The sequence below is a fragment of the Panthera leo genome, chromosome B1 (genome assembly GCF_018350215.1).
Source record: "Panthera leo isolate Ple1 chromosome B1, P.leo_Ple1_pat1.1, whole genome shotgun sequence".
In the NCBI taxonomy this organism is placed as follows: Eukaryota; Metazoa; Chordata; class Mammalia; order Carnivora; family Felidae; genus Panthera; species Panthera leo.
In genome coordinates this window covers 170821232-170849042 of record NC_056682.1, presented here as the reverse complement: position 1 = coordinate 170849042, position 27811 = coordinate 170821232, and the positions used below count along the sequence as shown (strand labels likewise).

Sequence of the window (27811 nt, the reverse complement as noted above, 5' to 3'; positions counted from 1 at the left end):
CTCATGGTACATGAGATTGAGCCCTGTGTCTGGCTCTGCCCTGGTGGTATGGAGCCTGCTTGGGATTCTTTCTCTCCCTCTCTCTCAGCCCCTCCCCTGTGCTCACCTATACACGTGCTCTCTCTCTCTCAAAATAAATAAATAAACATTTAAAATAAAAATAAAAATGGGTGCCTGGGTGGCTCAGACAGTTAAGTGTCTGACTTTGGCTCAGGTCATGATCTCACATTTTGTGAGTTTGAGCTGAGTTTGAGCCCCATATTGGGCTCTCTGCTGTCAGTGCAGAGCCTGCTTTGGATCCTCTCAGGGCACCTGGGTGGCTCACTGGGTTAAGTGGCAGACTCTTAATTTCTTCTCAGATTCATGAGTTCAAGCCCCACATCGGGCTCTGCTCTGTTTTTTGTTCTGGGATCATCGGAACTGGGAAGGACATGATACAGATTCATGACAGTTCCTTAATCTCATTAAGAATACACTGTTGGCAACTATGACAATAACTAGCTATAATGAGTATCTGCCATGTGCCAGGCACTGTGCTGAGTATTTTACACACATGGTTGGTAATCACCACATTAAGGTAATGTGACCACATTCTACAGATGAGAAAACAGGCTGAGAAAAGAGATTCATTAATAAACCTGAGGTCACACAGCTAGTAAGTGACAGAAACTGAATTTAACTTCAAATTTGTCTGACTAAATTCCACACCTCTTTCACTACATAAAATTTCTTTCAATCAGCAATTGAGATAAATATCTGAGGAGATTCATATCTGTACAGAAGCAGCAAAAACTGAAAAAAGGAAGCAGGATTATCGGATTTCTAATTTTAAATATTATTTTATACTATGAAAATTTGAAGTAGAATTACAGAAATAGTTGTTAGAATTCTAAGTCTAATTTGTGAATTTTTCTAGTGGAAAATTGATAGTCTCGTCTTCAATGCAGTAGTCACCAAAAATGGATTTTCTGTCTCTAGTTTTAAGATAAAATTGGCTGCAGCATTGGCAAGATGTCGAATCAAACACGATGCCCTTTCAATTTACCACATTCTTCCAGAAACAGTTAGGAACCAGGAACTAAGGGCCTCCACTTTGCCACTTTATGCTTGGATAAATACTTGTAAAATCAGGTAAGAGTTTTAATCAAATCCTTTATTTTTATTTCAAGTTGCTAGCCTTTCTAAATAATGTGATAAGAAATACTACCTTTCTCCTCGGTGGACATGTCTAGGGGAGTGACTGGGAAATCATGATTTAGTTCAGGATCCTATCAACAAATTCCCTGAAAACTGGTACAGTGTCTCTGAAAAACAGTATGGAGGTTCCCCAAAAAGTTAAAAATAGAACTACTCTATGATCCAGCAATTACACTACTAGGTATTTACCCAAAGGATACAAAAATTGGATTTGAAGGGGTACATACACCCCGATGTTTATAGCAGCATTATCAATAATAGCCAAACTATGGACAGAGCCTAAATGCCCATCAATTGATGAATGGATACAGATACAATGGAATATAACTTAGCCATCAAAAAGAATGAGATCTTGCCATTTGCAATGACATGAATAGAGCTAGAGGGTATTGTGCTAAGCAAAATGTCAGTCAGAGAAAGACAAATACCATACAATTCAGTCATATGGGGAATTTAAACAAACAAAAGATGAACACATGGGAAGTGGGGAGAAAAAAAGAGGGAAACAAACCATAAGAGACTCTTAATGATAGAGAACAAACAGAGTTGATCGAGGGAGGTGCATGGGGGAGGGCACTTGTTATGATGAGCACTGGGTGTTATATGTAAATTATGAATCACTGAATTCTACTCCTGAAACCAATATTGCACTGTATGTTAACTAACTAGAATTTAAATAAAAATTAAAAAAAAAAACCACCAAATTCCTAAATGGTAATTACATAAATATGTTAACTTTTCTGTCTTTAATTATCTTTTAACTTATTGTTGGCTAAAATTATAAGTTCCATTAAATGCAATAAATGCAGTGATACTTTTTTTGGGGGGGGGGGGGAAGATGGTAATGTTAAGTGCATTTTTAATATATTTTTAATTACAACCTAATATTGCATATTTACAGCCCTGAAGAAGTTTATTATAGTTTGAAGAAAAGAGGCTATAATAAAGTCAAATCTGTATTGCATATTGATGATAAAGTCTTTGCTGTGGACCAACATTGCTATGATGTCTTAATTTTTCCATCTCATCTTAAAAATAATCTTCTAAATATAGATCTTTTCAAAGATTATAAACTTATATTTCAGGTAAGCATTTACTTTCATTGTGATTCTCAATAATCCTACTTATTCAAAGAATCTCTCTACTTAAAAATAAAACCTAACACGGGGCACCTGGGTGGCTCAGTGGGTTCAGTGTTGAACTCTTGATTTCGGCTCAGGTCATGATCTCATGGTTTGTAAGATCAAGCACTATTGGGTTCTGCTTACAGAGCCTGCTTGGAAATCTCTCTTTCCCTCTCTTTTTTGCCTCTCCCCCACTCTCTTTCTTTTTCTCTCTCAAAATAAACAAAAAAAACACTTAAAAAAAACCCTAACAAACTGATTATATTTTTATAGATGATCAAAAAGGTTAATAAAGCCTAATTTTCAACCTGGAATAAAATTAATACCCCTACAATCAGTGTTCCTATTGTACTCTAGCATCTTTGTCCCATGTAAAGTTATGAAGAACATGTTCTCCTTCTCAGACTCTATAGACGGGGATAATTGTATTGCTGGCAGCTGAAAGGCTGTAGTTTTCTCTTCCAAGGGAGGATTTAAAAAAATGCAATGAGGGGTACCTGGTGGCTCAGTCAGTTAAGTGTCCAACTCTTGGTTTTGGCTCAGATCATGATCTCACAGTTTTGTGAGGCCAAGCCCCTCATTGGGCTCTGTGCTGGCAGCTTGGAGCCTGTTTGGGATCATCTCTCTTTTCCTCTCTCTGCCCCACCTCCCAATTGCACTATCTCTGATTCTCTCTCAAAATAAATAAATAAACTAAAAAAAAAAAAAAAGTGCAATGATACCTTTTCTACCTTCCATTTCTGAGGAAGATGCTAGTACCATCCTGAATTTGAAAATGCAATATGTAATACCTTCCCATTATTTCCTTAATATGGCCTTAGAGCCTTGATTTGTAAGAGGTATATGATGACTATCAATGTAGGGAGAGAATATGAGAAATAATGTGGTTTCAACAGAATGAAAAACAAATAGATTCAATAGAATGAAAAATCCTCAGATTCCAATTTTTGCCTTAGATTTACCTTGTTCTTCTAAGTTTTATCCCTTGACAGCATCCATATTCTTGGGTAGAATGTCTTGGCCTTTATTCAGCAATGATACCCTGCTGAGCACTGAGATCAACTACAAAAACTGATCTGTCTAGCCCCCTTTTATAAGCTTGTCAACCATCTTGTAATATCTGTTAACTAGCAGCAATTTAAATGATAGTGTAATGGGGAAGAAAGAATGGAAGTAGCTGATGAGTTTTCATCAAGGGGTAAGAATGGGAGCTGTAGTAGGATATCACTAATCTATTAATTACATTTTGGGGATTTTGGCATTGTCTTAGTACTATATAAAAGTTAAATGATAACTAGGCTAAACAAAGTTCAGGTCTTTGTTTTAAATCTGTTTATATCAGTTATTTTTGTTAACTTTGTATTCTAACATATATTAAGGTGTTTTAAACTCAAAAGGATTAGGTATCTTAACACTCCTACCAAGTACTTATTTTACCTAAGCAAAAAGAAATCAGTTCATGCCTCTTGTCAAACCCTTTGAAATTCTAATCATATCGTTATCTTATAGGACAAATCTCGAAGTCTCGCTGTCCATTCTGTAAAGGCTTTATTAAATATGGATGATGATATCTTAATGGTCAATACAGGTTCATGGTACACAGTTGCCCATATGTCAATATTAACAAATAATAATACCTCAAAAATATTTGTGTGTGGAGTAAAATCTCAAGCTAAGGATCCTGACCTGAAGAACCTTTTTACAAAAATGGGATGTAAAAGTATGTATAAATATTTATTTGTTTGGTAATTAATGTTATATTAAATTTAGAAATGTCAAAAATGTTTGAATTTGTTACTTTTTGTAACATAAAAACTCTTTATATACTATACTCTTAAAATCTTCACTAATTCATATTATACCAGGCTCTTCTCATTGTTTAATATTGGTTAAACAACTATAGTTGAAATGAATGAATATATTGGCACTTTGGTACGTTGCTTGGCATTAGCTACTGTATAATTTGAAATTCAAACAATAGTTAAAGTAGGTGGTACAAATTATCATCCTTTAATATATAAGAGCACAGTCAAAGAAGTGCTTGACAGTGTTAATATCTAGGATTAGAAGCTAAGTCCCTTAGGCTTCTTATTTGCAAAATCTTTTTCATTGGATCATGCTGTGACCAAAGATAACATTTTATTGTAGGTTCAGTGAGGCTGAAAAACTAAGCAAAACTTTTGACAGATTCACATCAGATTAAGATGATCTGGGATTGTTAGTGCCAGATGTAGCTGCCTACCAGAAGCAAAAGTTAATTTCCTCTGGAAGAAAATAACATCATCCTAGGTCTCATATTATCTCCTAATTATTTTCAAATACAATGTCTGGCAGTCATTAAAAAACAAACCAAAAAAAAGACAAACAGGAAGAAAAGATATGACTGATATAAAGAGAAAAACACTACAATAGGAGCAAACCCACAAATGGTCCAGATACTAGAGATATCAGATGTGGACTTGAAAATAACTATGATACATATGCTGAAGAGACTAAATGCCAAATTTCAGAATTTCAGTAGACAACTGGAAACCGTAATTTTTTTTAAGTCAAAAGAAAATTCTAGAACTAGAAAATACAACATGTGAAATTAAGAAGTAAGTAGATTTAACAGTAGATTAGGCAGAGCTAAAGAAAGAATAAGCTAACTGACAAACCACAAAAATATCCAGACTGAAGAAGGGGAAATAAAGGGTTAATAATATGGAAAAGATCATAAAACACACATGGGACCCAGTGATTCAGTGATCTTCCATATGCTGTGATGGGAACACAAAGAGGAGAAAATGAATTAAGAAGAGATGATATTTGAAATTAAGGCTGGGAGTTTTTCCTTTTCTTTTTTTTTTTTAATTTAAAAAAATGTTTATTTATTTTTGAGAGAGAGAGGCAGAGTGCAAGCTCTGTGAGCACAGAGCCTGATGCACAGCTCAAACTCAGGAACCATGAGGTCATGACCTGAGCTGAAGTCGACACTTAACCACCTGAACCACCCAGTGCCCCAAGGCTGGGAATTTTTCAAAATAGATGAAATGAAGCCACAGATTCAAGAAGCCCTATGAACTCCAGTAAGAATAAATATATAGAAAACATATTAGGTACATTGTGGCATAACTGCTGAAAACCAAAGACAAAGCAGCCCAGGTGGTAATATATATTACCTTTAATGGAAAAGCAATAAAACTAAAAACTTAACTTTTTAACAGAAATAACTGAAACCAGAAAACTATTAATGTATTCATAGTGCAGAAAGAAGCTACCAGTTAGATTTCTAAAGTCAGCAGAAAGTCAGTGGTATATGTTATATCTGGGGCAGTCAATACACAAATAATTAAATAATGTTTAATAGCTAAGAAGGGGAAGAAAATGGAATATGGAGTTGGAATACCAATTAACATAAAAAAGGTAAGACAAAAAAAGGTAAGACAAATAGAAAACAGATTAAACTTTAAAAATATATGTATTTTTATACATATATATTTATAAGAGAATATATATGTATAAATATATTTTTGTTTATAAGAGAAACCCTTTACATATAAGGATATAAAAAAAACTTAGAAGGACAGAAAAAGATATACATTACATATACCAACAAAAGAACTATTGACAAAGTAGATTTAAATAAGAAACATTACTAGAAATATAATTATAACATGTTCATCGGGAAAATGAAAGAATATGAAAGTAGTATGTGCTTAAAAACATAATCTCAAAATGCATAAAGCAAAATTATCCAGAACCAGCAGAAAACATACTCTGTATATAGAAAATCCTTTAAAAAATTGTATGAAAAAACTATTAGAACTAATCAATGGATTGAAAGACACAAATATAAAAAATCAATTATTTCTATACACTAGTAATAGATAATCAAAAAGTGAAAGTAAGAAAACAGTCTTATTTATAAAAACATCAAAAACATCAAACTTCCTAATCAATGTTGTATTGTGAGTCATAGGCAATACGGTAAAAAAAGAAAGGAAGAAATAAAAGATATAAAAATTGGAAAGGAAGAAATAAAACTTTTTTATTAATAGGTTACATAGTTATATATGGGGAAAATCCAAAATAATCTACAACTAAACTATAGATTTCACAAATGATTTTTGTAAGGTTCATAGATACAAAGTCAGCATACAAATTCAATTTCTACCTACCAAAAATGAAAATTTGAAAATGAAGCAGGTATCTTTTATAATGGTACCAAAAACCATAACACATTTATACATCTAATAAAAGTACATCTTTTGTACTAAAAGTACAAAAGTACTAAAAGTACATCTTTTGTACTAAAAGTACATCTAATAAAAGATGTGTAAGACCTCCTCATAAAACTATAGACCATTACTGAAAGACCAAAGACTTAACCAAATCTAAGAATAAATCACGTTCATGAACTGAAAAATTCAATGTTATAAAGATGACCTTTCTCTCCAAGTTGATCTTCATGGATTCAGTTCAAGCCACATGACACTGTAGAGTACTGAGATTTTTTTTTTTTTCAGTAAATGGGGGTAGAAAAAATGAAACTGACCTGTACTTCACACCATCAATACAAATCTAGAGTCTCCTAGAATTTATTATAGGAGAAACACTTAATGACTGGGATTGGCAGATTTCTTAAACAGGACACATAAAGCACTAATCATAAAAGAAAAGATTTATAAATTGGACTGTAGTAAACTTTTGAAAAATTTTAAATTTCTGTGCATTAAGATTAAGAGAGTGCAAAGGCAAACTGTAGAGAGGGAACATATAAACTAGTGAAGAGTTTTTATCCACAGTGTATAAAGAATTCTTACAAATTAACAATGAATAGACAACCTAACTGGAAAATGTGCAAGAGACATGACCAGGCATTTCACAAAAGAGGATATCCAAATGCCAAAAAAAAAAAAAAAAAAAAAAAAAGTGAAAGTCGTCAATCCCATTACTAATCAGGGAAATGCAATTAAAATCACAACTTACCGCCACATGTCCACAGAGTGATTAAAATGAAAAATATCGGCAGTACCATGTACTGGCAAGGTAAAGAGCATTGGGAAGGCTCAAACACAGCTGGTGGGACTGTAAACTTGTGCAATCACTCTAGAAAGCTAGCATTAATCACTAAAATTGAATATGTACATACCAATGACCCAGCATTTCACTTCCAGTTACCCTCTGAATTTTTACCTAGTTACCAAGAGAGAATAGGAACCTCTAAGTAACCAAGCAGTGGAGGAAGGAAGTTTCTTCTTTTAGAAGTATTCTAGCTAATATGAAAAAGGTATGACAGAATTAAAATAGGTGACAGAATTAAAATAGGTCTATTTTGCAACCTCTTTGCTGGTACCAGAAAGATAACTTAGTGGATAAATATGACATCACTTGTGAAGTAGTTTTGCTCCCCTCTCCACTCTCTCCACACCCACCCCCCACCAAAAAAAAGGAAAGAAAAAGAAAAAAAAAAGCCAGAATCTAATTAAGCTTCTAAAGATACAACTAGTAAGTTATAAGAAGCACAGAACACAGGAACATGTTAGAGTACACTCTAGGGAAGCAATTAGCAAAATCCAGACTGTAGAAAAGCTGTCCGTAGTACAAATAACCATGTTTCATTAGGGAATAAGTTGTAAGAAAAAATGGAAAGGGAACCTATCAATAAGAAGAAATTTAAAATAAGGCTTATCAACTAATTACAATGTGTGTACTTTATTAAAATCCTGATTCAAACAAATTGTAAAAAACTTTTGTCATGTGTGAGACTATGGGGAAATTTGAGCCATGATTGGATTCCATTATTTTTTAATGATGTTAAGGAATTCTTATTTTTTTTAATTTGTGTGGTTATATTTTTAAAGGAGTTCTTTTAGAGCTATGTGGTGAAATATTTATAGATTTAAAATAATATGGGTTGGGGTGGAAGTGGGTACAGATGTAGATGAAACAGGATTGGGCATGAATGGTTCACTGTTGAATCTCCATGATGGGTACTTGAGAATTTATTATGTTTTTATGTGTGTTTTTGTATGTTTGAACTTTTCCAATCGAAATTTTAAAATAGAAAGAAAAAAAAAAGGCCCACTGATTAAAAAAAAAAAAAAACAGTTTCAAAACAGACAGAATAGGAAGATGAACAGGGTGATCAGACAAGAGAAAGGGGGTGGGGGAAAAATTTTAGTGATGACTCCTCAGCAGGTGAGGGGACTGGGAGTCATTGCAGAAGTGGAGGGGTGGCCTGAAGATAGGGGCACAGATTATTATACTCAGTGAGGACAGACTTCCTTCCAACTAAACTAAAGTCCTTAAGGAACATTAGACTGCCTCATAAATGCTACTGATACCCATTTTTTCTCTGAGGAAGATGGAATATAAAAGGAGATTACAATGGGAAAGGGAAATAACCAACACTGAGCATTTACTATGTGCTAGGCACCATACTAAACTGCTTTATTTCAGTCTTCACCACAATTAGATGAGGCAGGCATTGTTATCCCATTTTATGAATAAGAAAATGGGGGCTCAGATTAAGTCACGCAGCTAGTAAATACCGAAGTTGGGAGTCATCCTTGGGTGTTTCTGCCCCCAAAGCCCATTTCCCTCCACTATGTCATAGTATTTTAAAAGAATCTGAAGTTCAGGGCACCTAGGTGGCTCAGTCGGTTAAGCATCTGATTTTGGCTCAGGTCATGATCTCATGGTTTGAGCTCTGTTTTGGGTGAGCTCAAGCCCTGTTTCGGGCGTATATGAGCCCTGCTTTGGGTAAGCCCTGCTTCTCTATCGCTCTCTTTCCCTCTCTCTCTCCCTCTCTTTCTCTGCCCCTGATGGGATTCTCTCTCTCTGCGCACCCCCCCCTCCGCCCCTCGCTCACTTGTGCCCTCTCTCTCTCTCTCTCTCAAAAAAAAAAAAAGTAATCTGAAGTTCAGAATGAAAAATTATATTTTATGTAGGAGATATTTAAATTTCAAAATTGTTCTCTCAAGTGAAGGAGAAAGAATTCATGTGTTAACTCTGATAAGTTATCAGAGAAGAATAGCTCTCTTTTCTGACTATATGAGATGACTTTTTGTGAGGCTGAGGATTTAAAAATGAAAAATGATAGGGGCGTCTGGGTGGCTCAGTCATTTGAGTGTTTGACTTCAGCTTCGGCTCAGGTCATGATCTCATGGTTGGTGAGTCTGAGCCCTGCATCTGACTCTCTGCTGTTGGCACCAAGCCCGCTTCGGATCCTCTGTCCCCCCGTCTTTCTGCCCCTTTCCTGCTTGCTCTGTCTTTCAAAATAAATAAACAGTAAAAAAAATGAACAATGATAAATAGATCTAATTACAAACTGTATTAAGATTTTTAATGAATATTTTTGCACTAATTGTTCTGTTTTTTTCCCTCCAAGATATTGAAATACTTCATGAGGCATTTCTGAACATTGAATCAAAGGATCATAGATTGCAGAAAGTTAAAGTGATTCTGCTGCTTCCTCGCTGCTCAGGACTGGGTGTTAGTAATCCAGTGGAGTTTATATTAAATGAGCATGAAGGTACTTTAAAAATTTTTCATTTATAAATTATTGAAATTTGTTGATAAATGTCAAAAATAAAATTATTTAAAATCACTAAAATGACATATCAAATATATCTTATTAATGAATAGCTACCATGCATAGAGCACTTCCAATGTGTAAAGTACTTTACATTCATTGTTCCATTGAATACTTATAGCAATCCTTTGTGATATGGGCAAGGGGGAATATTAAAATTACTTATTTATTTATTAATACTTATTTACTTTTGAAAGAGCACAAGCGGGAGAGGGGGAAAGAGTGGGGAGAGGGTCTGAAGCAGGCTCTGTACTGACAGGCTGACCGTAGTAGTGAGCCCTATGTGGGGCTCCGACTCACAAAGCGTGAGATCATGACCTGAGCCAAAGTCGGACGCTCAGCTGACTGAGCTACCCAGGTACCCTAAAAATAGTTAATAATAGGAATGATGTAGGTAATCAGAACACATGTTGGCCGGTATGCTCTTCTGGTATATACCAGTGCTCAAGATATAGACATTAAAATTTATCAGCATTTTATAGATGAAAATACTGAGACTCAGAAAGATTAATTCATTTTTATAAGGTCACACAAGCTCTAGTTAGTAGCAGAGCTAGAATTCAAATTTAGATCAGCCAGACTCTATAGACTGTGCTCTAAAATGATCCTAATTAAATTATAATCACACTATTTCAAACTCAAGACTTCTATAATCCCTAGTATGTATGTTTTCTGATACTAATACTTCAGATTAAGTATTAATTCTAGAAATACTTTACTTCTTTAAGAAATTATAAAATATTAACATTACCATTTATTGAGCACTCATATATAAGGCACTGAGCTAAGCACTTTGCTTTATTTCACTAAATCCTCACAAGAACTCAGTGAGTTAGTTACAGTAGTCTCCCCTTATCTGTGGGGATTTGTTGCAAGACCCCCAGTGGATGCCTGAAACCATAGATATCACTGAACCCTATGTATACTACATTTTTCCCTGTACATATGCCCCTATGATAAAGTTCAGTTTATAAATCAGGCACAGTAAGATATTAATAACAACAATAATAAAATAGAGCAGTCATAACAATATTCTGAAATGAAAGTTATGTGAATGTGGTTTCTTTTTCAAAATATCTTACTGTACTCTACTTACCCTTCTTGTGATGATGTAAGATGACAAAATGCCTACCTCCATGATGAGATAAAGCCAAGTGAGTGACGCAGGCACTATGATGTAGCCTTGAGTTCCTAGTGATCTTCTGCTGATTCGGCAGAAAAAGGATTATCGGCTTCCAGGACTGTGGTTGACCTCCAGTAACTGAAACTGCAGAAAGCAAAACCACGGATACTTACTTCTACATTTTACAAGTACAGAATCTGAGGCCCAGAGGTGTAGAAGTGTCCCAGGGCCATGTGACTAGTGTCAGAGCCCAGATTCAAACACAGCAGCTCTGACTCTGAGGCTGGCACTCTGAGCCACTTTTTAAACCAGAGTGTATGGCCGTGCATTGACTGAAATGCATTCTTACTGTAATCTGTTCCTATTGAAAGCCCTAGTTGAATGAGGTTAACTAGAATATTAGATAAGGAAGACATTTCACCAACATTCAGCAGATAGTGAATACTTGCTTTCTGTTTCTAGCAAGGTCAGGATCAAAAGTGAGAAAAAAAAATGGAGGGAAAGAAACTCATATTTATTGTGCACAAGTATGTCCCAGTCACTATTCTAGGTGGCACCCATCACTATCACTTAATATTCACAATAACTTTTTGAGGATAGTGTTCTTTTGTTATCTCTGTTTCACAGTGGGGGAGGGGAACAAGACTCTGAGAAATCTCACAAGTTGCTTAAGGTCACATAGCTAGTAAATAGAGAAGCTGGGATTCAAATTCAGATTAGTTAGCACATTCCACGATACCGGACAGTCTGGAACTGAGTTTATACTACACCCTGTGGAATTTTTGACTCGCTATGGAAAATGTCCTTGCAGTGAGAGTAAAACAGAATAACCAATTCAAGTGGAGAATAGTGAGCTGAGAAACTTTCTATGTTAACTGGGAAATAATCAAATAAGAAGAATTAGTAGACATAGGAAAAGAGGGGAGGAGATAGCTGCAACTATAATAGACATAGCAGTGAAGAGAGTTAGAGCTCCCAACTGAGAAACTCTGGCCTTATTCTGGGTCATTTCGAAGTGGGAATGCAGAAAAAAATAAACCATAGGTAAAAATGAACTCGGGGTTGGGAGAGGAGCTCAAAGGGAACCACAAGAGACGAAAAGGGAGAAAGTAAAAAGTTTCCTGGGGGCACCTGGGTGGCTCAGTCCATTAAGCATCCAACTCTTGATTTTGGTTCAGGTCATGATCTCACAGTTCATGGGATGGAGCCCCGCATCGGGCTCTGTGCTGACAGTGTGGAACCTGCTTGGGATTCTCTCTCTCCCTCTATCTCTGCCCCTTCCCTGCTCTCACATGCACTCTTTCTCTCAAATAAACTTAAAAAAAAATTTTTTTTTTAAAAAAGTTTCCTAGGTATTAGCAGTGTTCTGAAAGCTTTGCTGAAGAGGCAAGAGGATAAGCCAAGAAGTCGTCTTTGGCAAACCTGGAAAAAGGAGGGTTTCCTCTGAGGAAGTAATAGCCAGAGCAAATAAGAAGCTGTTGACCTAGTGCCAAGGGTAGAAATATGACTGATAAGTTTAGTGGGGATGAATTGAAAAGACTTGGATACTAGGTGGAAGGGAAAAATCATGAATTAGTTTAGAAAACATTTTAACATTGAAAAATGTGAGAAACATTGAAGAATACATGAAATTGTTCCTTGCTAATAACTGGGAATTATTTTAAAATGGGATGAAGCAATAGCACTGCTAGGAATTTACCCAAAGAATACAGGAGGGCTGATTCGTAGGGGCACATGTGCCCCAAAGTTTATAGCAGCACTTTCAACAATAGCCAAAGTATGGGGGCACCTGGGTGGCTCAGTCGGGTAAGCGTCTGACTTTGGCTCAGGTCATGATCTCCAGGTTTGTGAGTTTGAGCCCCACATCGGGTTCTGTGCTGCCAGCTCGGAGCCTGGAGCCTGCTTTGGATTCTGTGTCTTCCTCTCTCTCCACCCCTACCCTGCTCACACTTTGTCTGTCTCTCTCTCAAAAGTAAATAAACATTAAAAAAATTTTTTTGAAAATAGCCAAATTATGGAAAGAGCCGAGATGTCCATTAACTGATGAATGGATAAAGAAGATGTGGCATATATATACAATGGAATACTACTTGGTGATGAAAAAGAACGAAACCTTGCCATTTGCAACAATATGGATGGAACTGGAGGGTATTATGCTAAGTGAAACAAGCCAGTCAGCAAAAGACAGATATCATATGTTTTCTCATAACAAATGTGGAATTTGAGAAACTTAACAAAAGACCATGGGGGAAGGGAAGGAAAAGTTACAGAGAGGGAGGCAAACCATAAGAGACTCTTAAATATAGAAAACAAACTGAGGGTTGATGAGGGTGGGGGGTTGGGGGGCTGGGGAAAATGGGAGATGGGCATTGAGGAGGGTACTTGTTGGGATGAGCACTGGATATTGTGAGGCGAATGTGATAACCACTATGCTACAGAAACATGGATGTTGTATGTAAGTGATGAATCACAGGAATCTACTCCTGAAGCCAAGACTACACTGTATACACTGTATGTTAGCTAATGTGACAATTAATTATTAAAAAATACATACAATAAAATGGGGTGAAAGAGGTAAATTGATGTGGTTTTATAGTATAATAATGTATAAATAGTCCTTAAAAGTGGTGAAGAGAGAGAGAAAAATGTGAAGTGTGAAAATAAATTGGGAAGAAATGGAGTTTAATTAACCTTTACTGATATTACTAGAATGGGGAACAGCCAAATATATGGCATAAATAATTGGCTCTCCTACTCCAGGGACTTACTGAGAGGCAGAATAAAGAGAAGTTAGAAGTTTGGACTCTGGTCAGATTTCTGAGCTAAAATATGGCTCTTCACCTAGTAGCTATATGACCTCAGATAAGTGGTTTAATGTATGTTTGAACAGTTTTCTTAATGTTAAAAGGGATAATAATGTTTCAGGGGGTTGACAAATAAAATACTGTATACAAAGTAGTATTCAATACATCCTAGTTAATATTATCAAGAAGTATGTTTTGAAAAATTTTTAAGTTACTTTAAGAGCTTCTTGATCTGTTTCTTAATCTATGTAGACTAGATTTACTTCTCTGAATTCTTTCCTTCCAAAATTTCTTTCGGTAAGTTAATGTTTTTAACTGTATCCTTTTGTGGTCTTTCCTACTCAGCTCTGATTATAGCTCATCAGTTTCTGCCTTGGAAATAAATCTTTTTTCTTTTCCTCTATTAGGCTCCACACCTACAGCATTCTCGCTTCTGTGCCTAAATGACAGAACCTAATCTAAGTTAGCTTGTAGGATGACTATCTCAGAAGAACTTAAAGAAGAAAGAAAAACAATACTAAAACCAAACTAAACAAAATTACCCTTATTTCGTTTTTTAATTTTGACTCAGCGTTTTTATAATACTCTTTATTTAGTTTTAATAAATATTATTAATATTTATTAATATATTAATATTAAATATTTATTAAATATTAATATTAAATATTTATTAATATATTAATATTATTAATAGGGGAAATGGTTGGGGCGCCTGGGTGGCTCAGTTGGTTAACCATCTAACTTCGGCTTAGGTCATGATCTCCCTGTTCATGAGTTCAGGCCCCACGTCCAGCTCTGTGCTGACAGCTCAGAGCCTGGAACCTGCTTCAGATTCTGTGGTTCCCTCTCTCTTTTCCCTTCCCCTTACACTCTGTCTCTCTCAAAAATAAATGAACATTTAAAGAAAATAGGGGAAATGATTGAAAAATTAAACAATGTGATTATAGCAATATATGAAAAACACCTAATAGTGATATATTTAAAAGTATTTCTTTGCTTTTAGATACAGGTTTACTTAAAGATTTCTCTCAAGGAGGTACATCAGAAGATAAACTTCACATTCTTGTTCAACAGCAATATGAACAGCTAACACATGCAATGAAATGTAAGTTTATTATCAGTTCAATCTTAAAATACATTGTAAATCTTAGAAACATTAATACTTCATTTATCTATTATAATCAGGCAATGAAGTGTGAGCCATAAGTGAATTTTCCAGAACACTCAGACTTAGCACCTTCCAATATCAAAGTATTTATTTTTACCAATTCAACCTGTCTTTTATTATTTTTTTAAATGTTTTTATTTATTTTTGAGACAGAGAGACAGAGCATGAGCAGGGGTGGGGCAGAGAGAGAGGGAGACACAGAATCCGAAGCAGGCTCCAGGCTCCGAGCTGTCAGCACAGAGCCTGACACGGGGCTCGAACTCACAGACTGTGAGATCATGACCTGAGCCGAAGTCAGATGCTCAACCGACTGAGCCACCCAGGCGCCCCTCAACCCGTCTTTTAAAAATAGATGTTGTACTATCATTTGTAGCATAGGTTAGCAAGGACAGTTGCTTAATGCTGGAGTAAAATAATTATGTATATCCATGATGGAACAGTTTTATTTTCTCTGTTTCTTTTCTTTGGCTTCTTATTTGATGTAATTTTTCTGTTGTCATTGTGCCTGGCCATATTCTACAATCCAAATTTGAATCAAACTCTTAAGTCTCTTAGTGTTAAATAGAGATTAATAGAGAAGTACAATTATAAATAAAGCCTGAGTAAGTTGAAGTCTGAGTAAATGAGGTCTTTAGGTATTTATTTTATTGTTTCAATCACTCCATTTAGATTTGAGTACCATTTAGATTTTGAGGAGCATTGCCCTCAAATGGATATGGATATGGAAAATGGAGAAGTCTCTGAGAAATTACATAAACTATTATTAATTCAGTGCATGTTTATCAAGTGCCTACTCTGGGTCAGGCATTATGTTGGATGTTAGGGATATGAGTGTGAATAAATCCTGATCTCCGAAGGCTCAAAGATAAGTATACAGGTATAGATAATTCAGTACATAAAGATATAACATAATGAGGTAGAAATAAGGCAAATGGTAAGCACAGAGCAGGTCTGCTTTTTTAGTTGATGCTCTAATAAACATTAATTTAAATATGATAATATGTAGGGGCGCCTGGGTGGCTCAGTTGGTTGGGTGGCCAACTTCAGCTCAGGTCATGATCTTGTGGTCCGTGAGTTCGAGCCCTGTGTCAGGCTTTGTGATAATATGATAATACGTACATGTATATATATATATATATGATATATGAAATAAGTTAGTTGGAAGATTAGAAAGTTGGTAAATAATTTTTTGATGCTTTCTCTACTTTGTTTAAAATTACAGTATTATCACCTACAACTATCCTCCATCCCTACTTTTTCTCTACACTGTTTATCAACCCCTAAAGATACTATATGATTTTCCGATGTATCTGTGTCTTATCATATCAATAAAACATGGCGAAGAATCTCCCCAAGGGCAGGGATTTTTGTCTATGTATCTTAGATGCTAGAATAGTGCTTAGCTTATAGTAGGTGCTTGATATGGGTGAATAAACGAGTGAGTTCCAGGTAGTAGTATTATCTCACAGATGAAAAATCTGAGAGTTTTAAGTAATTTTCCCAGCATCATATAGCAGTAAGTAACATAATTGTGATTCGCATCTGTTTCTACAGTCCTTTTAACTAGTTATGTGATATGACTTGTGGGAGAATGGCTGAAGTATCAAGCTCATGGTAATCTGCACTATTATTTGTTTGTGTTTGTAACTAGGTCAGTCACGTTGATTGTGTTTTCAATTTCCAAACAGATCAATGAAACCAGGAACTGGTTCTTTGAAAAAAATTAATAAAATTGATACACCCCTAACAAAACTTATCAAGAAAAAAAGAGAAAGCACCCAAATAAACAAAATCACAAGTAAGACGGGAGAAGTAACAACCAACACCACAGAAATAATAAGAGAATATTAGGAAAACTATATGCCAACAAATTGGACAATCTGGAAGAAATCAATAAATTCCTAGAAACATATAAACTACCAAAACTGACACAGGAAGAAATAGAAAACTTGAATAGACCAATAACCAGCAAAGAAATTGAATCAATAATCAAAAATCTCCCAATAAACAAAGTCCATGGCCAGCTGGCTTCATAGGAGGAATCTACCAAACATTTAAAAAAGAGTTAATATGTATTCTTCTCAAACTGCTCAAAAAAATATAAATTGAAGGAAAACTTCCAAACCTTTTGTATGAGGCCAGCATTACCCTGATTCCAAAACCAGATAAAGGCTCCACTAAAAAAGAGAACTACAGGGCTACCCAAGTGGCTCAGTCAGTTAAGTGTCCAACTTCAGCTCAAGTCATGATCCTACAGTTCGTGGGTTTGGGCCCCTCATCAGGTTCTGTGCTGACAGTTCAGAGCCTGGAGACTGCTTTGGATTCTGTGTCTCCCTTTCTCTATGCCCCTCCTATGCTTGTGCTCTGTCTCTCTCAAAAATAAATGTTAAAAAAATAAAGAGAACTACAGGCCAATATCCCTGATGAATATGGATACCTAACTAAATTGTCAACAAAATGCTAGTGAATCGAATTCAACACTACATTAAAAGAATCATTCACCACGGTGAAGAGGGATTTACTCCTGGGCTGCAAGGGTGGTTTAACATTGGCAAATCAATCAACATGATATACTACATTAATAAAAGAAAGGATGAGAACCATATGATCCTCTCAATAGATGCAGGAAAAACATTTGACAAAATACATTATTCATGATAAAAACCTTCAATAAGTAGATTTAGAGGGGACATACCTCAACAGAATAAAGGCCACATATATAAAACCCACAACTAATATCATCCTTAATGGGGAAAGACAGAGCTTTTCCTCTATGGTCAGGAAAAAGACAAGGATGTCTACTCTCACCACTGCTATTTAACATAGTACTAGAAGTCCTAGCCTTAGCAATCAGACAACAAAAAGAAGTAAAAAGGCATGTAAATCAGCAAGAAAGAAGTCAAACTTGCACTATTTGCAGATGACATGATAGTCTATATAGAAGACCCAAAAGACTCACCAAAAAATTACTAGAACTGATACATGAATTCACTAAAGTTTCAGGATACAAAACAAATGTACAGAATTCTGTTCCATTTCTTTTTTTTTTTTTTTTTTAATTTTTTTTTCAACGTTTTTTATTTATTTTTGGGACAGAGAGAGACAGAGCATGAACGGGGGAGGGGCAGAGAGAGAGGGAGACACAGAATCGGAAACAGGCTCCAGGCTCCGAGCCATCAGCCCAGAGCCTGACGCGGGGCTCGAACTCACGGACCGCGAGATCGTGACCTGGCTGAAGTCGGACGCTTAACCGACTGCGCCAACCAGGCGCCCCAGAATTCTGTTCCATTTCTAAACACCAATAATGAACAGCAGAAAGAGAAATTAAGGAATTGATTAAGGAATTGCACCAAAAGCCATAAGATACCTGGGAATAAACCTAACCAAAGATGTAAAATATATATACTCTGAAAACTATAAAACACTGATGAAAGAAATTGAAGATGACACAAAGAAATGGAAAAACAATCCATGCTCATGGATTGGAAGAACAAATATTGTTAAAATGTCTATGATACCCAAAGCAAGATACACATTTAATGCAATCCTAATCAAAATACCACCAGAAGTTTTCACAGAGCTAGAACAAAGAATCCTAAAATTTATCTGGAACCACAAAAGACTCCGAATAGCCAAAGCAATCTTGAAAAAGCAAAGCAAAGCAAAGCTGGAGACAGCAAAAATTCTGGACTTCAAGCGATATTATATTCAAGCTGTAGTAAAACAGGTACTGGCACAAAAATAGACACATAGATCAATAGAATAGAATAGAAAACCCAGAAGTTGACCATGATAGGTCAACTAAACTTCAACAAAGCAGGAAAGAATGGGAAAAAGCCAATGAGAAAAAGACAGTCTCTTCAACAAATGGTGTTAAGAAAACTAGACAGCAACATGCAAAAGAATGAAACTGGGCCACTTTCTTACACCACACATAAAAATAAATTGAAAATGGATGAAAGATGTAAATGTGAGACAGGAAACCATCAAAATCCTATTGGAGAACACAGGCAGTAACCTCTTTGACTTCAGACATAGCAACTTCTTGTTAGATAGGTCGCCTGAGGCAAGGGACACAAACGCAAAAATAAACTATTGGTACTTCATCAGGATAAAAAAGCTTCTGCACAGCAAAGGAAACCATCAACAAAACTAAAAGACAGCTTTCAGAATGGGAGAAGATATTTGCAAATGACATATCTAATAAAGGGTTAGTATCCAAAATCTATAAAGAACTTATCAAAATCAACACCCAAAAACCAAATAATATAGTTAAGAAATGGGTAAAAAAGGACACGAACAGACAGTTTTCCAAAGAAGATATCCAGATGGCTAACAGACACATGAAAAGATGCTCAACATCCCCACTATCAAGGAAATACAAATATGTCTAAATACTAAATCATTTAGTCAGAATGGCTAAAATGAACAACACAGGAAACAACAGGTGTTGGTGAGGATGTGGAGAAAGGGGAACCCTCTTGCACTGTTGGTAGAAATGCAAAGTGGTGCAGCCACTGTGGAAAACAGTATGGAGTTTCCTTGAAAAGTTAAAAATAGAACTACCCTATGATCCAGCCACTACACTATTTACCCAAAAGATACAAAAATACTGATTTGAAGGGATACGTGCACCCTGATGTTTATAGCAGCATTACCAACTATAGCTAAACTATGGAAAGAGCCCAAATGTCCATTGACTGATGAATGGATACAGAAGATGTGGCATCTATATCTATATCTGTATCATCTATAGCTATACATACACACACAATGGCATATTACTCAGCCATAAAAAATGAAGTCTTGCCATTTGCAATGATGTGGATGGAGCTAGAGAGTATAATGCTAAGTGAAATAAGTCAGTCAAAGAAAGACAAATACCATATGATTTCACTCATGTGGAATTTAAGAAGCAAAACAAATGAACGGGGTGGGGGGGAAGAGAGAGACAAACCATAAAACAGATTCTTCACTATAGAGAACAAACTGATGGTTACTGGAGGGGAGGTGGGCAGGGGAATAGGATAAATGGGTGAGGGGGATTAAGGAATGCACTTGTGGTGAGCACTGAGTATTATATGTAAGTGATGAATCACTAAATTCTTCACCTGAAACTATTACACTGTGTGTTAACTGGAATTTATATAAAAACTTGAGAGAAAAAAAAATTCAATTTCCATACAATTCAGTTAGATTTACTTTACTTATTGGCCACAGACTACGTTACTAATACATGTTTTGAAGAGGGGAATAATGCAAGCATCTATGGAAATCATTCCCATCAAAACCATGTGGTATTAGTATCAAACAGATGTTTGGAAACATAAGTCTGTTTAGGATTGTTAATGGGGCCATTATTATTAATTACCACCTTCTTTGCATACAGTTACTAAAGCTCAAGCAGTTGTTTATTGCACGTGTTCAGTTTATCCAGAAGAAAATGAAGGTGTTGTTAAGAAAGCACTGGAATTTCAAGACCATGGGATTAAAGTACAACCTTATAGGTAAGAAAGGAAAGGATTGCTCTGAACTCAAATATTCTGAGCATGAATGATTATGATTTTTAAGTTATTTAAAGACGTTCCACATCCTTCTTGTTATACTTTAACATGACCAAACAACCTAATTTCTTACAACTATAACAGATTCTGTAGTCTTTATGATGGATTGGCATGAGCATTCTCTTGTACTACTAAAAATTCTTTTTGTTGTTATCGTTGGTAAAGCTAAATGCATTTTGGCTTTGAGTTGATTGATTTCTGGATAAATTGGGCCTGAACTTTATATCCCGAGTTATACATTTATGCCTCAGTGCAGTACAAGAAAAATAAGTATATAAAATAAACTTAGAAAGGAGACAGAGGGGCACCTGGGTGGCTCAGTTGGTTAAGTGTCTGTCTCTTGATACTGGTTTAGGTCATGATCTTGTGGTCATGGACTCATGGTCGTGAGATCGAGACCTGCATAATCGGCACTGAGCATGAAGTCTGCCTGGGATTCTCTCTCTCTCCCCCTCTCTCTGTTCCTCTTTCGCTTGCACACACACACCCTCTGTCAAAATAAGTTTAACAACTACACAAAAAAGAAAGGAAAAGCAAAATTATTTAATTGGATGTTTATTACCTGAAAACACATTTCTAAGCTCCTTGTAGCCTTTGTCCCTCACAAGGACTGAGGTAAAAATAGCCTAAACAATTCAGGTAGCTTCTGGGTAAAATGCTACAATAAAATAGAGGTAGAGAGGATAAGCAATAATATTCCATCTAAACTGTGGACATCAAAATAAGGAATAGATCTAAAAATATATGACACCTTGGGGCACCTGGGTGGCTCAGTTGTTTAAGCGTCCAACTCTTGGTTTTGGCTCAGGTCATGATGTCATGGTTGGTGACATTGAGACCCATGTTGGGTTCTGTGGAGCCTGCTTGGGATTCTCTCTCTCTCTCTCTCTCTCTCTCTCTCTCCCTGTCTTTCTGCCCCTTCCCTCTCTATCTCTCTCTCCCCCTCAAAATAAATAAAGAAATAAACTTAAAAAAATAAAAGGGGGGCGCCTGGGTGGCTCAGTCGGTTGAGCGACTGACTTCGGCTCAGGTCATGATTTCACAGCTCATGAGTTCGAGCCCTGCATTGGGCTCTGTGCTGACAGCTCAGAGCCTGGAGCCTGCTTCGGATTCTGTGTCTCCCTCTCTCTGCCCATCCCCCACTCACACTCTCTCTCAAAAAATAGACATTAAAAAAAAAAAAGATGTCCAGTACGATGTTGAATAAAAGTGCTGAGAGTGACATTCTTGTCCTCTTTCTGATCTTAGGGTTAAAGCTCTCAGTTCCCCATTGAGGATGACATTAGCTATGGGTTTTTCATATATGGCCTTTATTATGTTGAGGTGTTTTCCCTTTAAATCTTTGTTGAGGGTTTTTATCATGCATGGATATTGTACTTTGTCAAATGCTTTTTCTGCATCTGTTGAAATGATCTTATGGTTCTTATCCTTTTTCTTATTGATGTAATGTATTATGTTGATTATTTGCAAATAGTGAACCACCCTGGCAACCAAGGAATAAATCCCACTTCATTGCGGTGAATGATATTTTAAATGTATTGTTGGATTCAGTTTGCTAGTATTTTGTTGAGAATTTTTGCATCTATGTTCCTTAGAGATTAGCTCCTTTAAATTTGTTATTAACTTTTATGTATTTGGGTGCTTTCACGTTGGGTGCATAATGTTTACAATTGTTGTATCTTCTTGTTGGATTGCCCCCTCTATTATTATATGGTGTCCTTCTTTGCCTCTTGTTATAGTCTTTGTTTTAAAGTCAATTTTGTCTGATGAAAGTATTGCTACTCTGGCTTTCTTTTTTTAATTAATTTATTTTGAGAGACAGAGACAGAGACAGAAACAGAGTGAGCGGGAGACAGAGAATCCCAGGCAGGCTTTTTGCTGCCAGCGCAGATTCTGATATGGGGCTCAAACCCACGAACCATGAGATCATGAGCTGTGCCGAAACCAAGAGTCTGATGCTTAACTGCTTAACCAACTGAGCCACCCAGGTGCCCCGCCCCTCTGGCTTTCTTTTGACATCTGTTTGCACCATAAATGTTTTTCTACCCCCTCACTTTCAATCTGCAGGTGTCTTTAGGTCTGAAATTGGTCTCTTGTAGGCAGCATATAGATGGGTCTGGTTTTTTATCCATTCTATCACCCTGTGTCTTGTGATTGGAACGTTTTTTCCATTCAAAGTAATTATTGATACATATGTCTTTACTGCCATTGTATTACTTGTTTTGTGGTTGTTTCTGAAGATTTTCTTGTTCTTGTCATTCTCTCTTTCATGGATTGCTGGTTTTCTTTAGTGATAATTTGGACTTCTATCTCTTTATTCTTTGCCTATTAGTGGTTTTTGATACTGTTAGGTTTGTGTATAACATCTTCTGCTGTAGCAGTCTACAGTAGGTTGATGGTTGTTTCAGTTTGAACCCTTTCTTTACTCCTGTCTTCCCCATGGTTCAGGTTTATGGCATCATATTTTACATCCTTCTATTTTGTGGGTTCCTTCACTGAATTTTTAAAGAAGTATTCATTTTTGCTGCTTTGGTGTTTCCTACCTTCATACTGTCATTATTGGCCTTTCCTTTCCATTCCGAGAGTCCTCTTTAGTATTTCTTGCAGGACTGGTTTAATTGTCACAAACTCCTTTAGTTTTTGTTTGGGAAACTCTATCTCTCCTTTGGTTCTGAATTGCAGCCTTGCTGGATAGAGTATTCTTGGCTGCAGGTTTTTCCCATTCAGCACTCTGAATATATCATGCCATTCCTTTCTGGCTTGGCAAGTTTCTGCAGAAAAAGCCATTAATAGCCTTACGGGGTTTCCTTTGTATGAAATTGTCTTGTCTTGCTGCTTTTAATATTGTTTTATCACTATATTTTACCATTTTAATTACAATGTGTTGGTGGAGTGCCTGGCTGGCTCAGTCAGTAGAGCATGCAACTCTTGATCTTGGGGTTGTAAGTTTGAGCCCTATGTTGGGTGTGGAGCCTACTTAAAACAATATTAATAATAAACAACAGTATGCCTTGGTGTGGTCCAGTGAGTATCCTTATGATCATTGCTTTAAGTTCTCCATCAGGCTTGTTACTCTGTTTCACTTATATCTCCAGCTGTCACCTTCTCTTGTTCTTTCATTTGGGACAAATTCCTCTGTCTTCTCATTTTGTCTAAGTCTCTGTGCCTATTTCTCTGTGTTAGGAAAGTTAGCTACGTCTCCTGTTCTTGAGGGTAATAGCTTTATGAAGAAGAGGTCCTATAATGCCCTGCAGTGTAGGGTCCCCTTTTCCCCAGGGCCTGGCACTTCTGGGAGTGTCTCCAATGTGTTGTGTGTGCTCTGCTGTTGTGTCCTGACTGCTTTATCCATCAGGCCAGTTATCTGCAGAGACTCTCTGTGCCTGTTGTGGGCAGTGTTTGGTTCCTGGCCTGAATATGGTGCATTTTAGTTAGGTGTGCTCTGATCTGCTTGGGAAATGAGATATATCTCCACTGTCACCAGAACTGAGGCCTCACCAAAACACCTGGGTCAGGAGATGCGGTGTCAGTAGGGGTTTGGGCCAGTCTTCTAGAGGAGGGGGCCTACCACACTGAGACGGAGGCGAGCATGACTGGAAAGGGCAGTTCTTCCAGATGGCAAGGGGGCAGGGCTTGGTTTAAGCAAGTCAGGTAGCAAGTGTCCAGTGTTGGTGCCGTACTGGTACCTGCAGGTGGCCCTGTGCTCATGTTGAGGGGCTGCGGAGGGAAATGACACTGGCCAGTGTCTTTGTTCCTGGAGGGGTCTCTCCATTGAATGCTGCCTATCCGGGAGAGGCTCCAAGATGAGCAAATAACCTCCTCGCTCTGTGGCCCAGGCACTCTTCAGATTGCTGTTTTTGCCTGCTTTCTCTCCAAGAGCAGCCCCAGTGTCCTCAAGCTCTCTTTTAAAACTCCTTTAAAACTCCAGGCTCTAAGCCTTGCTGGTTAAAAGAACTCACAAAATTTAGGCCCTTTCACTTTCCAAGTCCACTGCTATGGGGATTTGTCTCTCCTGTACATTTCCGTGTGCTGGTTTGTCCTTCACCCTTCTCTGAGATTACAGCTCCCAACCCACTGCAGCACCATGATCCATTTCTCTCCCAAGCCAAATCTCCGCGCTTCCTACTTTGTAGCCTCTTCTCTGCCTTTGGTTGTGGAGTTTGTTCTGCCAGTTTTCAGATTGATTTCTGGAGTATTTAGGATGATTTGATAGGTATCTAATTGTATTCGTGGGACAAGGCAAGCCTAGGGGCCTCCTATTCCACTACCATCTTCCAAGAACCCCTATAGACCTGTATTTAAAGGGCTCATGTGATTAGGTCAGGTCCATCCTGATAACATGCATAGCTTAAGGTTAAGAGACCTTAATTACATTTGCAAAATTCCTTTTGCCATGTGTCTTATTTTCCTAGGCTCCCACAACAAACTATCCCAAACTTGGTGACTTATAGCAAGAGAAATTTATTCTCTCACAGTTCTGGAGACCAGAAGTCCGAATGAATGTCAGGTGTTGGCAGGGTTGTTGGCTTCTGGGGCCTCTGAGGAAGAATCTGTTTTATGCCTCTCCCAGCTTCTGGTGTTCACTAGCAATCTTTAGTGTCCTTGGCCTGTAGCTGTGTCACTCTAACCTCTGTCTCTGTCTTCACGTGGCCCTCTTCCCCTGTGTGTCTCTGTGTCCTCTCTCCTTATAGGGACACCAATATTGGACTTAGGGTCTACTCTACTCCAGTATTACCTCCTCTTAAATATCTGCAAAGACGCTATTTCCAAATAAGGGCACATTCTGGGTTTTGGGTGGACATGAATTTTGGGGAGGACACAATTCAGCCCCCAATAGTCCACTCTGCACACCCCCCCCGCAATTGATGTCTGTCTCATGTGTGAAATACATTCAACTCACCCCAATATCCTCAAGTCCTCACCCATTCCAGGATCAATTCTAAATCCAAAATCTCACCTAAATATCAACTGCATAAATCCCAAACATCATCTAAGTCAGATATCCACGAGACTGGATATGAACTTCCTTTATTATTCAAAGAAATGGCCTATAACCTGGAGTTTAGAAATAAATTTGTTATGTGGGGGTAATTGTAAGGTAACTCAACCAATCTTAATTAGGATTATTACCATCAGCAAAGACAGCATATATAGCTAAAATATATCATATTTATTAAACACTAACTGAATACTTACTGTGTACCAGACACTCTTCTAGGTGCTAAGAATATGTTAATAAATTAAAATTGACAAAATCCCAACCTTCATATTTACATTTTGGAACTAAGTATGTCCAACTTGTTAAGAAATCATTATTTTTCCTAAGAATTTTTTTACCTTATGTGAACAAATTGTTTTTGATGATTTCTATTTATGTAGAATATGTAAATAGGCCTCAGAAATTCGGTTTGTTGGTTACAAGGTTGGTGAGAGGAGGGACTAGCTCTCTTGCCTTTAGTACCTACACAGCTATTATACTTCAGCTGAGTTCAGCATAAACATTTATTAAGCACCACCTTCTGTGCCACTTTTGGCATGTCACTTGAGGTCATGTGTCTGCCTGCATCCTAAGTGACCTCTGCATCCCTTTACTCACCTTATGTCCCAGCCACATGGAAATACTTGCTGCACCTTGAACATTTTTATGACACTTGTGTTTTTGTTTCCTTCTTTCTTTTGTTTCCTTCCTTCTTTCTGCCTAGAAATACCTTCTTTACCTTATGGGAAACTTACCCTTCAAGACACAGTACCAGTGGCTCTTCCTCTGTGGAGTCTCCACGTGCGCTATCCTGTGGCCAGAGTTAATTGGGCCTTATTCTGTATTACTACCTCATTTTGTCTCTCCTTGGCTCGGCATTCTTATTGGGCCTTCTTTATATTATTACAAACTGATTAGGGGGCACCTGGGTGGCTCAGTCGGTTGGGCGTCTGACTTCGGCTCAGGTCACGTTCTCACGGTTCGTGGTTCGAGCCCCACGTCCGGCTCTGTGCTGACAGCTCGGAGCCTGGAGCCTGCTTCGGATTCCGTGTCTCCCTCTCTCTCTGCCCCTCCTCCACTCATGCGCGCGCGCGCGCGCTCTCTCTCAAAAATAAACATTAAAAAAAATTTAATAAACTGATTAGTTTCTCCAACCAAATTGTAAACTATTGAGAATTGATCTTTATATGCCTTGCACATAGTAGGCAAATAGTGAATGAATATAAATTTAAAATGATTTTAAATCACTAAGTTCTGTACCTGAAACTAACATTATATTGTATGTTAACTGACTGGAATTTAAATAAAAACTTGAAAAAAATGGTTTTAAAAAATTTCAGAATATATAAAATTATTAATAAGAGTTCCTGATATTTTAACTTATATGGGAAAATATTTATTGCCTTGATTAAATATATTTTAATTGTAAAAGCATGGGAATATAAGAATTATTATTTATTACTACTGAATGAGAAATTAAATAGTAAATATAAAAACCAAAATGTTACCTTACACATAATAGTGATTAGAGACCTTACACCAAGTCTTTTGTTATATGCTTTCTTGAGCACTACATAACGCATCCGTTAATACTCAAAAAGTAGTTGAGAAGAATAATGTAGTGAAAATGACGGGCCATATTTTTATATTGTAATTGTGCAAAAAGTAACCAGAGGAAGGAAGATATACTTTTTGTATTTTGACATGTGAAAGTAAAGGATTTTTTTCTGTTCCACCTTTGTGATTACTCTGTGTATTTACCGGTTTTGATAGAAGTCTTTTTGTTAACATACTGAGTTGGAAAAGAGTTTTTAATTTGTGGAAAGGCTGGTATTCTTGGCATAGATGTTTAGAGATGGAAGCCTTGGCAAGCATGATAAATTCTGAACATGAAATATTAGAGCTTTTAATTTATAATAATATTATGATGCTTTAGCATTTTAGGCTTATTGGGAATTTTTGTTTAAATGATTAGAAAACACAACAGAAGAAAAATTGTTGCAATCTAGTGTCTCTCTCGATTGGCAAATGAGCCATTCTAACTATTTCCTGTGTGCTCCTATTTCCTGCAGGCTTAGTCCTCCTGTCCTTCCACTGTGCTCCTTAAAGGAAATACATTTGTCTACTGATAAGTTTTTCAGAATGGAACCATCTGAAATTACCAATGGTTGTTTTCTTTCTGTTCTAACAAGGGAGGTAAGGGGGAAAATCCCAAACCATGTTATACTTTGTTAAGAATTAAGAAACAACAAAGCCTCATAAAGAGGAACCTAGGAA

At 36.8% G+C, this 27811-nt stretch overlaps 1 protein-coding gene across 3 annotated transcripts in view; it reads left to right on the top strand.

Moving 5' to 3' along the window:
- The window catches only part of NSUN7 (NOP2/Sun RNA methyltransferase family member 7), a 52017-nt gene that overhangs the window by 21820 nt on the left and 2386 nt on the right, over positions 1-27811 (top strand). For 2 of the 3 annotated variants that reach the window (XM_042936531.1, XM_042936530.1), the window contains exons 5-11: positions 979-1131; positions 2099-2282; positions 3831-4041; positions 9697-9840; positions 14831-14932; positions 20385-20502; positions 27607-27730. In XM_042936531.1, the coding sequence (XP_042792465.1) occupies positions 979-1131; positions 2099-2282; positions 3831-4041; positions 9697-9840; positions 14831-14932; positions 20385-20502; positions 27607-27730 (1036 nt within the window). The remainder of the gene's footprint in view (positions 1-978; positions 1132-2098; positions 2283-3830; positions 4042-9696; positions 9841-14830; positions 14933-20384; positions 20503-27606; positions 27731-27811) is intronic. The other variant, XM_042936532.1, reaches the window with a different exon arrangement.